Source organism: Sesamum indicum, linkage group LG13 (assembly GCF_026168435.1).
Source record: "Sesamum indicum cultivar Baizhima isolate 11 linkage group LG13, ASM2616843v1, whole genome shotgun sequence".
NCBI classification, from domain to species: Eukaryota; Viridiplantae; Streptophyta; class Magnoliopsida; order Lamiales; family Pedaliaceae; genus Sesamum; species Sesamum indicum.
Window position 1 is genome coordinate 18,048,282 of NC_142669.1, and position 14,707 is coordinate 18,062,988.

At 33.1% G+C, this 14,707-nt stretch overlaps 2 protein-coding genes and 1 long non-coding RNA gene across 3 annotated transcripts; all 3 read right to left on the reverse strand.

Moving 5' to 3' along the window:
- Positions 1-3,017: 3,017 nt before the first annotated feature.
- Positions 3,018-4,270, reverse strand: LOC148784588 (uncharacterized). The gene is made up of 2 exons (XM_088876900.1): positions 3,875-4,270; positions 3,018-3,074 (listed from the first exon to the last, which is right to left on the reverse strand). The coding sequence occupies exons 1-2, from the start codon at positions 4,268-4,270 to the stop codon at positions 3,018-3,020; spliced, it is 453 nt and encodes a 150-aa protein (XP_088733026.1).
- Positions 4,271-5,345: 1,075 nt separating this feature from the next.
- LOC148784589 (uncharacterized) lies at positions 5,346-9,164 on the reverse strand. The gene is made up of 3 exons (XR_016063555.1): positions 9,030-9,164; positions 8,606-8,692; positions 5,346-5,513 (listed from the first exon to the last, which is right to left on the reverse strand). It is a non-coding gene; the product is annotated as an uncharacterized LOC148784589 (long non-coding RNA).
- Positions 9,165-13,054: 3,890 nt separating this feature from the next.
- LOC148784590 (uncharacterized) lies at positions 13,055-13,762 on the reverse strand. Its single transcript, XM_088876901.1, has 2 exons — positions 13,367-13,762; positions 13,055-13,291 (listed from the first exon to the last, which is right to left on the reverse strand). Exons 1-2 carry the CDS (start codon positions 13,760-13,762, stop codon positions 13,055-13,057), a joined length of 633 nt encoding a protein of 210 aa, XP_088733027.1.
- Between the last annotated feature and the right edge of the window lie 945 nt (positions 13,763-14,707).

A 14,707-nucleotide genomic window follows, 5' to 3' on the forward strand; every position in this document is an offset into this window, starting at 1 on the left:
TGGACAGCAGGGTTTCATCCTTTTCTTTTACTTTTTGCTTAACTTCAAGAAGATGTAATAAAAAAACTAAAGACAAAGTAATGTACCAGCAGACGAGGAGCTGTCCTCTGAGGCCTGTATACCATCTTCGGGTAAGTTATTGAGGTCTAATGGATTTCCCTCTGGTCTCCTGGAAAAACAAGAACAGAGAGAGGGAAAGTTGAGGAAAGTGATCAAAGAGTTTGAAAAGATGAAATCATAACAAATGTTAGTGTGTAATATAGAGTGGGCCAATCAACGGTAACATTTCTTTCTTTTTTTTTTTTTTGTTTTTGTTAATTTAGAATGCTTATAAAAATTAGCCTCCAACGGTAACATTTGCTTGGAAATTTAAATTGAAAATAAATTTGAGACCATCTTTCTTGTCTCAGAATTGAAGGATTTTCCGCTAAAATAAATTTGAGAGATTTCTACTTTATTTTATTCAGTATTTATCAAAAAAGATATTGAATATACTTCAAAAAATAAAAGATAAAAAAATAATATACTCCAATATTTTTAATTCTTTATCAACAAAGTTGTTAGATAATATTGCTAAGATCTCTTTTGGATGAAATCTAATAGTTTTTTTTTTATTTTTATCTAAAAAATATATTATATTTCATTTGGCATAATAAAACTCATTCAAATTGTCCACATTTGCGGATAAGTGGCGCTTAAGTGGATACTCTCAATTATTTTGTTTGTATAGAGAGAACGTAACCGTGGGGATTACTAGAGGTGTTTGATATGTATATATGATGTTGTGTGTTGGTTATGCATGTTATTACGTTGGGATTACGTATGCTTATTGATTAGATGATTATGTGCATATTTATATATATGGATACAGGGGTTACTATTAAGTATGACGTTTAGGGAAGATGTAGCCCTAGTAGCGTTAGGGGGTGCTACATTAGGTGGTATCAGAGCAAGGATTAGATTTTCTAGGGATAGTAGATGAATGCGATATTATACGTGAGGTAAATATTAGAAATCTACTTACATGTGCGTATTTCATATACGATGGAAGCGTTAAGGGAAAACGCTGTTGGCCCAACTGAGTCATTAAAATCTGTGAAGGGTCATGATTCTGCATCAGAACATCGAGGGTTAGAATTCCGAAATAGAAATGCCCCACAACCAGAAATGAACCCCTTTATGCAACAATTTCTAGAAATGATCCAGAGGATGGCTCCACCGCCACAACCGCAACCACAGGATGCAGTTATTGAAAAAAATTATGAAAAGTGAGGAGACAAGGGGCGATGGTATTTGCAGGTACAACTGATCCTGCAGAAGTAGAAGAATGGCTAAGAAACACGGAAAGGGTGTTGGACAGAATTGAGTGTACTTCTGGGTAAAAGTTGAGGTACATAATGTCCTTACAGGAGAAGGACGCCTTAGACTGGTGGGAAACAGTTCCAAGGAGCAAGAACCGACCTGTCACTTTGAAATGGAATGACTTTTTGAAAGAATTTACTGACAAATATACTCCATCAGTCTACAAAAACCGTAAGAAAGTTAAATTCCTTGAATTAAAGCAGAATGGTTTATCGGTTGCTGAGTATGAGTTGCAATTTGTGAGATTGTCAAAATATGCTCCCGAAAAGGTGAGTATCGATGTAAATAAGTATTTAATTTTATGCATATAAAATTAATCGTGATAATTTCAATATCTACTACAACAAAATTCATTTATTTCTAAATTCACCATATATTGGAGTTATTAGTTAATATATCATATTTTAGTTTTAGATTATCTTAAAATTCGATATTTTGGTTTATATTATCTAAGAACAAGTTTAATCAATATTTTACTAATTTTGTAGTAAATAAATATTTAATATAATGCATATGAATTTTATAGTTAATATTTCAATATCTATTACATCAAAATGTAATTATTCACAATATATTAGAACTATTAGTCAATATCTCATAAATTTAATACGTTTTGGTAATCTTTTTATAAATAAATATTTAATATAATTTATATGAATGTGTTGATGTTAGACAAAAACTAAGTAGTGGTATGAAACTTTGGTTACTTCTCATCAAATGATTATACCAAATGATTTTTCATGGCTTCCAATTTTCTTTCATCGTACTGCTTCTTTTTGGTCTTTTTGTGAAAATTTTCTTCCTTGTTCTTATTTAGATTTTTTAATAAAATATTTCAAATGCTACAATAGTTCATATTTTTTTAAATTAAAATATTGTTAAAAAAAATTAATTGGGCTCGAGCTCGAGCTCCAGCTCGGCACGTGTGAATTGAGCTCGAGATCCGGCCAATTTTTTTCTGGCTCACTGAGGTCGGTTCGGTTGCAGCCCTAGTTCTTGGTAGTGTCAAAAAATGTATATATAAATAAAAAACTCGTATTATTTTACTATAAATTTCTTTAGTTTTAACTCATGTTAGATAAAATTAATAAAGATTATTATGTCAAAAAGCGTTAAAGAGGTATTTTTGAAGTCTCGGACTTCTTGATGCCCTAAACAAATAAACTTAACGAGCTCGTATATTTTATAAACCAATATTGTGAAGCATATATAAATCTTACAATTAAAAACATATGCACACAATTCCTCAAAATTTAGGTATTTTCTTTGTTGTTATTTTAATACTCTTACCTCATGAAAATTAAGATATTTCTCAATTTTATTGAATTTTCTATTCTTTCCATTCAATGTAAATTTCATATTTCTAAAAGAAGTACAATCTTTGGGCTAGAAAAAAAAAATAACAATCTTTATTGCCTTAGATAAAAAAAAAACAAGTACAATCTTTCTTATAGTACAGAGAATGCCGAAGTTCAATAAACAAAGTTTTCTAATTTACATAAAGAAAAGTCTCGAAAACCCATGAGGCTCATACTCGGAAGACAATCCGAGACAAATTCTTCCTTATGAAGCATGTTCAAGACAGGTTTGTCAGGCAAAACTCTTTTCTTGATATCAACGTCATTGGAGTTGTATGATCTGCTACTTCCATTACATCAGTCGATGATTGATATTAACTTAAGCCATGCTTTCGAAGGCAATTTAATGTCAGCCTGAAGAAAACAAAAGACGAGAGACATTAACAGTAATGTACACCACAATTATAATAATCTATGATCTATCCATACTCGTTTATTAAGACTCAAGGCCCTAGGGTTTATTTGGTTTTCGGTTCTATGCTTACCGAAATAACATCGTCCCATTAAGGACGATGTGAGAAACTAAAGATTGAAATAGTAATTTAAACACTCAACTAAAATTTTTTCACATTGATTGCTTAAAAAAATGCATTTTGACATCATCCAGAACCAAAGTTGTGTATCTGTCTCTTCCTCATTGTCATTTTCTAACGAAAAAGAAACATTTGTCCCTATCCATTCCCTCTCTACCAATTTTTTCCCATATTTAAAATTCAAGAAATGACAAACCATTGTATTCAAGAAATTTTATTGCAGTGCTCACAGAGGAGACTACGTTTATCCACAGGTCCCTTGTGTAGCATGAATTGTCGAGGTCCTGTATTAGAGGCAGAATACCTTTGCTTATACTTCCCCTATATCAGAGTATTCTGAGTTCACCATCCTTTGTCTCTCAACCCGTAGCACCATGTAATATGCTTTGTTGACGAGGGGAAGAGGTTCTAGAACCAAAGTCTGACTACGAATGTTATCATAGGAGTCATTCAAACCCATCAAAAACTGTATTAGTTGGTTCGCATCGTTTTGTTCCGCCTTGGTTTTGTTGCATTCGCAAATGCAAAGGCCACATGAACACATAGCTGGTGGCATGAGGCATAATAATTCATCCCAGAGTTGTTTCAATTTTGTGTAGTGACTAGTTACGCTCATATTACCTTGCAGATAGAACTAATTTCGCATTGCAGCTTGTACAGCAGAGTTCCGTCACACTCACCGTACCTAGCTTCAAGATCCAACCAAATATTTCTAGAAGAACTTGCATACAGGAACGCGTTTACCAAGTCCTTGGAGATGGTGTTCAAAATCCATGTCCGTACCATACAGTCTGTAATCCTCCACTGTCTGTGCTGAGGAGTCCCAGTCGTAGGCTGTAGTCCTATACCGTCGATAAATGCCAACTTATCTTTGCTTTCTAAAGCTATCCTTATAGACCTACTCCAGGATAGCCAATTAATCCCATTGAATGGAGCAGAAACCATTACCATGTGATGATTGCGAGTTCCATTTGCTATGGAAGGAAAGGCAGGCGTATCAGTTGATGAGCTCGCCATTCTCATCAAATGTAAGGTTCAGATGAGTGAAATTGATCGTTCAAAGTACTTCGTATGCAGAGACCATCAAGATGATGGCTCTGATACCATGATAAAATTAGGCATAAGCCCCATGGGTACTAGGTTACAGAGCAAGAAATGGAGAGGACTGAAGTTGTGTTTTCATTCATTCAACGAGAACTGGTACAACTTCAATTTAAATACAGATACAAAGGCAATGAAGAAGAAACTGTGTAACTAACTAAACCAGAAATAACAACTCAGATTCCAAATCAGTTGCCACCAATGCCAACTAATGAAAGTGTAAAGCACAACTAATAAAAATGTAACCAAGGAAAAACACGACTTCTTCACTGCAGAACCAGAGTTTGGAGAAGAAGATGTTACAGTCTCTGAAGGAGATGGAGCTTGAGCTGAATTCAACAGGTTCTACCAATCTCTTCCTCATATGTGGTGATGGGATACACATTAGAAACTTCTTACATTCAAGGGTCTGCAGAGCAAATGCTTTTCTTGTAGTATATTCTTTTGACTGCAACCCATAAATATGGACATGATTGGGTTAAATAAATTATTGCAGAGATCATAAAAAGACAGGACAGAAGCTGGTGAATGAGAGATCCAATGGGAAGATCCATGTTTTAAGTGTATTCAAGGTTATTATTAGTTATTTTCCGTGCTTATGCATGTAAATGAAATGCTTAAATTAATTGCTTTGAACTACAAATTATCTAAAATTTCTCTATTCAACTATGAATTCTAGGGATTGCTTTATTTGGTTCCGTACTTGCTTAATAAGTTGAGGTATGCCATAATAATTACATGAACCCTCATTGATGTGGTGAACTCAGCCACAACGAGATCAACTACACTTTGATGGTGCAACACTATGTTTTACTTGTTTCTTGCAATTACTACTTTATTGGATCCAGCGCAACAAGTTATTTGATATGCTTGATAAATAATGCTCTCTTTCCACTACTCCTTTTTAAGTCATATAGACATATTTCTAATACTTTGTAAGTGGTGTTGCGTCACATTAAAAATTGAAGGAATATAAAATAAAAAGAGGAACTTGATCACAAAGGCTTTTTCCACTGAAGACCAAAAGTACTACAAACAAAGTATCCTTTATTTACAATAGGTCAAATTTGTTCATGAAAGCTAATGTGTTATTGTGAAGCAAGTTGACGACTGTATCATTTGGCTAACTCTTGTCGGGATCATCTTCACTAGCATTACCCTGCACATAATCAACAATATCAATATCGTTTAAAATATGTAAAGAGCAAAATGCATAATGTATCTATCTGTACACATCTATTACGATTGAAGGCTCTAGAGTTTGTATTTGGTTTTTCAATTATGTGCTTGCCAAAATAACTTCATCTCGTTAAAAACTGTGCGGGGAAATTTAAGAATTGAAGTAGAAGATTCAAACACTCAATTGTTTCACATTGACCGCTAAAAAGAATGTGCTTTTTGACACTATCTAGAACCACATGATAACCTAATGTATCTATCTCTTCCTCTCTACCATTTTTCTAACCAAAGACGCAACCTTTGTCCCTATCTAGTTATCCTCCACCGATTTTTTTTTCCATATTTTAAAATTCAAGAAAGGGTGAAACCATTGCATTTTTTCTTTGTATGCTTCAAATCCAAAAATGCACGTGATTTCTATGAAACCTTCACATTCTCAACATTCTAACTTGGAAGTAATGGGATTATGAACTTTGAGGTCAGTTTAAATGTGAAGAATGCAAGGTAATTCGGAGTTGACGCCTAAAGGGGAGATAATCCTCCACTGTTTTTGTTAATTTATTCCCAAATTATTCATTGTGTTAGGTTTTATCCAATTTGCTTTTTCAAAACCTTTTGATTGACATACATTTAAAAGTTTTGTACAAATTATACAGAAACACCATATTTGTCCATGTCCACATCCAAACTTTGCAGGTGTATCATAGTAAAATTTATTGAAAATCACTACTATGCAACCACAAATTAGTTTATTTTTGAACTTCAGAAATAAAATATCATAAACTACACGGTAAAGCGGTTGTCTAGATGCCAATCTCATTGTTTATTTTTATATTACTTGTAGACCTATCATCTTAAAAGATTTGTTACCACATCTTGGCTAGTAGCAATATAGGTAATGCATGTATTTCTTTAAGTATTATCAATACAATTAATTATCACAACAACAAAGTTAATTATACACTTTTTTTGAATTCTAAAGAAAAAACTTTCATTTGTTCAAAAGTAATAAATCGAATGCACTTCAAACTTCAAAGTGTTCCCAAGAATACAAAAATTGCTTTAAATAACAATAAAAATCAATAAATGATTTCTTTGAAAATAAAAACATATGACTTTTTTAGGCACTTATCCACAAACAAGTAAATGAAATACATCTATATACTTATTAAAATTGCACAAAATATTCAAACTTTGTCAATTTATATAAAGAAATTAGTGCATTTTGACACTGATTTTGAAAACATGAGTTGATAACACAAAGCACTTTACAAGAGAAACCAAATCTTAGTAAAAGAATAAAAAAGAAAACAATTTTTTTAGAAATATACTATGGTTGATTACTCAATAAAACTAAAAAAATTCCCATATCTAGTATTAATTTGTTAATTAAAAAATATTTATCAAATGTTTGAGATTACGTATATTTATAAAATTCACAAAATCTTCTTAAAAAATTTTAATTGGCATCTAGACAACCGCTCTACGCTTTAGCATAGTATTTAATTTCCCAAAGTCCACAAAATAAAATAACTCATAGTTGGATAATATAGATTTTTCGATATTTTTCTATGATACACCTGCAAACATAAGATGTTAAACATGAACCAACATGATTTCTGTAAATTCATACAATAATTTTAAATGTATAACAACAAAAAGTTTCAAAACAAGCTCATGAAGAAAACCCAACACGACGAATTAATTAGGAATAAATTTACAAAAAAAGGGGAGATTCGTTCTCCAATTTAGGTCTCAACTCTATACTTGCACCATTCACATTTCAACAGCCTCAAACATTCCCAATCCTATTCTTTCCGAATCAAAATGATGGTCACGTGAGTCTTTCAAAGAAATCAACACACAAAATTTGGATTTGAAGTTTACAAAGTATAAATTTAATGGTTTCAGCCTCCTTGATTTCAAAATATGGGAGAAAAGTCGGCAAAGAAGAACTAATAAGGACATTGGTTTCTTTTCGGTTAGAAATTTGACGAGAGGAATATGAAGATACACAAGTTAACATTAGGTTCCAAAATATCATCAAAAAGCATACTTTTAGCGGCCAAAATGTGTCCCAATTGAGTGTTCAAATCCTACTCAACCCTTTTGATTCCCACACAATTTTTAGCAAGACAAAGTTTTTCGGTAACACAGAATTTGCAAAACCAAATCCAAAGCCTTCAACCTTTAATAAACGAGTACACATAACCTATAATACTATTAATATGCTTCACTTGTAGAATCAAACATATGCATGCTACATGTGTTAGGCCACCATTTTTAATTGCAGAATACGTACTTTTGGAATTTTCTAATGATGACTAGTCATATCTATATGATGCTCTTTGGGACTTGAAACATGCTAGACAATTCACAATTTTAATGGCACTAGCAAGACATAGACAATGACAATATTGCTAACAATAAGCTTGCAAATACAATAATTGCTAATAAATAATATGACATCTCTATTCAATAAAATAATTGCTAACAATAAACATGCTAATAAGGCAGAACTACGAATAAACCAAGACATAGATAAGCATATGGCTAAGCAAGAGGATAGAAGAATAAAATCAAAAAACATCTCACAATATTCTTGTGTTAAATATAGTGAAGATTCTTAAAATTTCAATGCATGCATAAATCTGAAATGTTTACTTTTAACAAATCAAATTATCATTTCGTATTTAAAGAGTGGAGATATACAGTGTAAACAAGAGAAACACGAGATATGCTCATGTCAAACATACGTCAACAGAAATTTTCGCCAAAAAACTTACAGCTGCTGCAAAAATCATCATTTTCTCAAAATCCTTTCAGCCCATGAAAAATAGTCTCAGCACTTCAAATCATTACAGCCAAATGGGGAAAAGAAACAACAAAAAAATTAAAAAGACAAAGAAGACGCATGAAAATTTGTAGAAGGAATATCGATCAGTAATAGAACATATATAGAACCTGGAGCCCTTTTCTTTATTTTCTTAGTATCTCAAAGTTTGAACATCTAAAATATAAAAATGAATTAAGAAAAGGAAGAAAAGGGATGGGGAGAGTTCATGCATATACCTTGAAACATAACCTATGTGAGCAGGAGCCAAATCGTTAGTGAAGACCAGTTTTGACGAGCCTTGTTCAAGGTTTCTGTCTCCCTCTCTGAGAATATATAATGAAGAAATAACAAATTTCAGCAAGAATCCAAAGGAAAAAAAAAAAGAAAATACAGTAGCCCAGAAACATTTTCCTTACATGAATGAGAACAGGGATTGACAAGACAGTGCTCCACTGTACAAGGAAAACTCATTGGCGAAAAACCGAAGGGGAGTATTTTATAGCAGATATAACCAACTTTGCTAAAATTCATGTACTTTTACATCTCTACTTTTATTTATTTGAGGGTTAACAAGAAAGATGCAGTGATGGAAATTGTCTTGATTTTATAATGTGAAGAAAAACGTAGAACATTGAAATTAGGGCAATGAAAAGAGGTTGCCTTGACGGTGGCGGTTCATGTGTCCCCCAAGGGCTTGAGACTTGCAGAACTTGAGGGAACAAAACCCGCACCCGTAGACCTTCCCGGCCTCATCTTTTCCCTCCTTAGCGCCGCTTTTCTTTTTCCTGCAGCCTCCTGCAAATATGCCAGTTAAATCAACTTTCATCCGAAACTTTTTTCAAGAAAGGTAGAGAGAATCTGAATTAAGATTTTGGGGGGAATTTGTTGATTAATTGAAGATTTGAGCAAGAGAGTTATCAGTTTTATTGCACAAGCAAAATATCTTCGCAGAAGAAACAAAAATTGATATCAAAAGTTTCTGAGAAGCACAAAAACACAAGGATCAAATTCTGAAAATTGTTCCCTTTTCGTAATCCAGGGCATAAGGGAAGGGTAAGAAGATGATATATATATTATTACAGAATTTCAGAAAATTTCATTACTGATCAGTTGTAATCTTGGACAGCAGGGTTTCATCCTTTTCTTTTACTTTTTGCTTAACTTCAAGAAGATGTAATAAAAAAAGTAAAGACAAAGTACTGTACCAGCAGACGAGGAGCTGTCCTCTGAGGCCTGTATACCATCTTCGGGTAAGTTATTGAGGTCTATTGGATTTCCCTCTGGTCTCCTGGAAAAACAAGAACAGAGAGAGGGAAAGTTGAGGAAAGTGATCAAAGAGTTTGAAAAGATGAAATCATAACAAATGTTAGTGTGTAATATAGAGTGGGCCAATCAACGGTAACATTTCTTTCTTTTTTTTTTTTTTGTTTTTGTTAATTTAGAATGCTTATAAAAATTAGCCTCCAACGGTAACATTTGCTTGGAAATTTAAATTGAAAATAATATTTGAGACCATCTTTCTTGTCTCAGAATTGAAGGATTTTCCGCTAAAATAAATTTGAGAGATTTCTTTCTTTATTTTATTCAGTATTTATCAAAAAAGATATTGAATATACTTCAAAAAATAAAAGATAAAAAAATAATATACTCCAATATTTTTAATTCTTTATCAACAAAGTTGTTAGATAATATTGCTAAGATCTCTTTTGGATGAAATCTAATAGTTTTTTTTTATTTTTATCTAAAAAATATATTATATTTCATTTGGCATAATAAAACTCATTCAGATTGTCCACATTTGCGGATAAGTGGCGCTTAAGTGGATACTCTCAATTATTTTGTTTGTATAGAGAGAACGTAACCGTGGGGATTACTAGAGGTGTTTGATATGTATATATGATGTTGTGTGTTGGTTATGCATGTTATTACGTTGGGATTACGTATGCTTATTGATTAGATGATTATGTGCATATTTATATATATGGATACAGGGGTTACTATTAAGTATTACGTTTAGGGAAGATGTAGCCCTAGTAGCGTTAGGGGGTGCTACATTAGATGGTATCAGAGCAAGGATTAGATTTTCTAGGGATAGTAGATGAATGCGATATTATACGTGAGGTAAATATTAGAAATCTACTTACATGTGCGTATTTCATATACGATGGAAGCGTTAAGGGAAAACGCTGTTGGCCCAACTGAGTCATTAGAGTCTGTGAAGGGTCATGATTCTGCATCAGAACATCGAGGGTTAGAATTCCGAAATAGAAATGCCCCACAACCAGAAATGAACCCCTTTATGCAACAATTTCTAGAAATGATCCAGAGGATGGCTCCACCGCCACAACCGCAACCACATGATGCAGTTATTGAAAAAAATTATGAAATAGTGAGGAGACAAGGGCGATGGTATTTGCAGGTACAACTGATCCTGCAGAAGAAGAAGAATGGCTAAGAAACACGGAAAGGGTGTTGGACAGAATTGAGTGTACTTCTGGGTAAAAGTTGAGGTACATAATGTCCTTACTGGAGAAGGACGCCTTAGACTGGTGGGAAACAGTTCCAAGGAGCAAGAACCGACCTGTCACTTTGAAGTGGAATGACTTTTTCAAAGAATTTACTGACAAATATACTCCATCAGTCTACAAAAACCGTAAGAAAGTTGAATTCCTTGAATTAAAGCAGAATGGTTTATCGGTTGCTGAGTATGAGTTGCAATTTGTGAGATTGTCAAAATATGCTCCCGAAAAGGTGAGTATCGATGTAAATAAGTATTTAATTTTATGCATATAAAATTTATCGTGATAATTTCAATATCTACTACAACAAAATTCATTTATTTCTAAATTCACCATATATTGGAGTTATTAGTTAATATATCATATTTTTGTTTTAGATTATCTTAAAATTCGATATTTTGGTTTATATTATCTAAGAACAAGTTTAATCAATATTTTAGTATATTTTACTAATTTTGTAGTAAATAAATATTTAATATAATGCATATGAATTTTATTGTTAATATTTCAATATCTATTACATCAAAATGTAATTATTCACAATATATTAGAACTATTAGTCAATATCTCATAAATTTAATACGTTTTGGTAATCTTTTTGTAAATAAATATTTAATATAATTTATATGAATGTGTTGATGTTAGACAAAAACTAAGTAGTGGTATGAAACTTTGGTTACTTCTCATCAAATGATTATACCAAATGAATTTTCATGGCTTCCAATTTTCTTTCATCGTACTACTTCTTTTTGGTCTTTTTGTTAAAATTTTCTTCCTAGTTCTTATTTAGATTTTTTAATAAAATATTTCAAATGCTACAATAGTTCATATTTTTTAAATTAAAATATTGTTAAAAAAAATTAATTGGGCTCGAGCTCGAGCTCCAGCTCGGCACGTGTGAATTGAGCTCGAGCTCCGGCCAATTTTTTTCTGGCTCACTGAGGTCGGTTCGGTTGCAGCCCTAGTTCTTGGTAGTGTCGAAAAATGTATATATAAATAAAAAACTCGTATTATTTTACTATAAATTTCTTTACTTTTAACTCATGTTAGATAAAATTAATAAAGATTATTATGTAAAAAAGCGTTAAAGAGGTATTTTTGAAGTCTCGGACTTCTTGATGCCCTAAACAAATAAACTTAACGAGCTCGTATATTTTATAAACCAATATTGTGAAGCATATATAAATCTTACAATTAAAAACATATGCATACAATTCCTCAAAATTTAGGTATTTTCTTTGTTGTTATTTTAATACTCTTACCTCATGAAAATATTTCTCAATTTTATTGAATTTTCTATTGTTTCCATTTAATGTAAATTTCATATTTCTAAAAGAAGTACAATCTTTGGGCTAGAAAAAAGAAATAACAATCTTTATTGCCTTAGATAAAAAAAAAACAAGTACAATCTTTCTTATAGTACAGAGAATGCCGAAGTTCTATAAACAAAGCTTTCTAATTTACATAAAGAAAAGCCTCGAAAACCCATGAGGCTCATACTCGGAAGACAATCCGAGACAAATTCTTCCTTATGAAGCATGTTCAAGACAGGTTTGTCAGGCAAAACTCTTTTCTTGATATCAACGTCATTGGAGTTTTATGATCTGCTACTTCCATTACATCAGTCGATGATCGATATTAACTTAAGCCATGCTTTCGAAGGCAATTTAATGTCAGCCTGAAGAAAACAAAAGACGAGAGACATTAACAGTAATGTACACCACAATTATAATAATCTATGATCTATCCATACTCGTTTATTAAGACTCAAGGCCCTAGGGTTTATTTGGTTTTCGGTTCTATGCTTACCGAAATAACATCGTCCCACTAAGGACGATGTGAGAAACTAAAGATTGAAATAGTAATTTAAACACTCAACTAAAATTTTTTCACATTGATTGCTTAAAAAAATGCATTTTGACATCATCCAGAACCAAAGTTACACTCTGTCTCTTCCTCATTTTCATTTTCTAACGAAAAAGAAACATTTGTCCCTATCCATTCCCTCTCTACCAATTTTTTCCCATATTTAAAATTCAAGAAATGACAAACCATTGTATTCAAGAAATTTTATTGCAGTGCTCACAGAGGAGACTACGTTTATCCACAGGTCCCTTGTGTAGCATGAATTGTCGAGGTCCTGTATTAGAGGCAGAATACCTTTGCTTATACTTCCCCTATATCAGAGTATTCTGAGTTCACCATCCTTTGTCTCTCAACCCGTAGCACCATGTAATATGCTTTGTTGACGAGGGAAAGAGGTTCTAGAACCAAAGTCTGACTACGAATGTTATCATAGGAGTCATTCAAACCCATCAAAAACTGTATTAGTTGGTTCGCATCGTTTTGTTCCGCCTTGGTTTTTGTTGCATTCGCAAATGCAAAGGCCACATGAACACATAGCTGGTGGCATGAGGCATAATAATTCATCCCAGAGTTGTTTCAATTTTGTGTAGTGACTAGTTACGCTCATATTACCTTGCAGATAGAACTAATTTCGCGTTGCAGCTTGTACAGCAGAGTTCCATCACACTCACCGTACCTAGCTTCAAGATCCAACCAAATATTTCTAGAAGAACTTGCATACAGGTACGCGTTTACCAAGTCCTTGGAGATGGTGTTCAAAATCCATGTCCGTACCATACAGTCTGTAATCCTCCACTGTCTGTGCTGAGGAGTCCCAGTCGTAGGCTGTAGTCCTATGCCGTCGATAAATGCCAACTTATCTTTGCTTTCTAAAGCTATCCTTATAGACCTACTCCAGGATAGCCAATTAATCCCATTGAATGGAGCAGAAACCATTACCATGTGATGATTCCGAGTTCCATTTGCTATGGAAGGAAAGGCAGGCGTATCAGTTGATGAGCTCGCCATTCTCATCAAATGTAAGGTTCAGATGAGTGAAATTGATCGTTCAAAGTACTTCGTATGCAGAGACCATCAAGGTGATGGCTCTGATACCATGATAAAATTAGGCATAAGCCCCATGGGCACTAGGTTACAGAGCAAGAAACGGAGAGGACTGAAGTTGTGTTTTCATTCATTCAACGAGAACTGGTACAACTTCAATTTAAATACAGATACAAAGGCAATGAAGAAGAAACTGTGTAACTAACTAAAACAGAAATAACAACTCAGATTCCAAATCAGTTGCCACCTAAGCCACCAATGCCAACTAATGAAAGTGTAAAGCACAACTAATAAAAATGTAACCAAGGAAAAACACGACTTCTTCACTGCAGAACCAGAGTTAGGAGAAGAAGATGTTACAGTCTGTGAAGGAGATGGAGCTTGAGCTGAATTCAACAGGTTCTACCAACCTCTTCCTCATATGTGGTGATGGGATACACATTAGAAACTTCTTACATTCAAGGGTCTGGAGAGCAAATGCTTTTCTTGTAGTATATTCTTTTGACTGCAACCCATAAATATGGACATGATTGGGTTAAATAAATTATTGCAGAGATCATAAAAAGACAGGACAGAAGCTGGTGAATGAGAGATCCAATGGGAAGATCCTAGTTTTAAGTGTATTCAAGGTTATTATTAGTTGTTTTCCGTGCTTATGCATGTAAATGAAATGCTTAAATTAATTGCTTTGAACTACAAATTATCTAAAATTTCTCTATTCAACTATGAATTCTAGGGATTGCTTTATTTGGTTCCGTACTTGCTTAATAAGTTGAGGTATGCCATAATAATTACATGAACCCTCATTGATGTGGTGAACTCAGCCACAACGAGATCAACTACACTTTGATGGTGCAACACTATGTTTTACTTGTTTCTTGCAATTACTACTTTATTGGATCCAGCGCA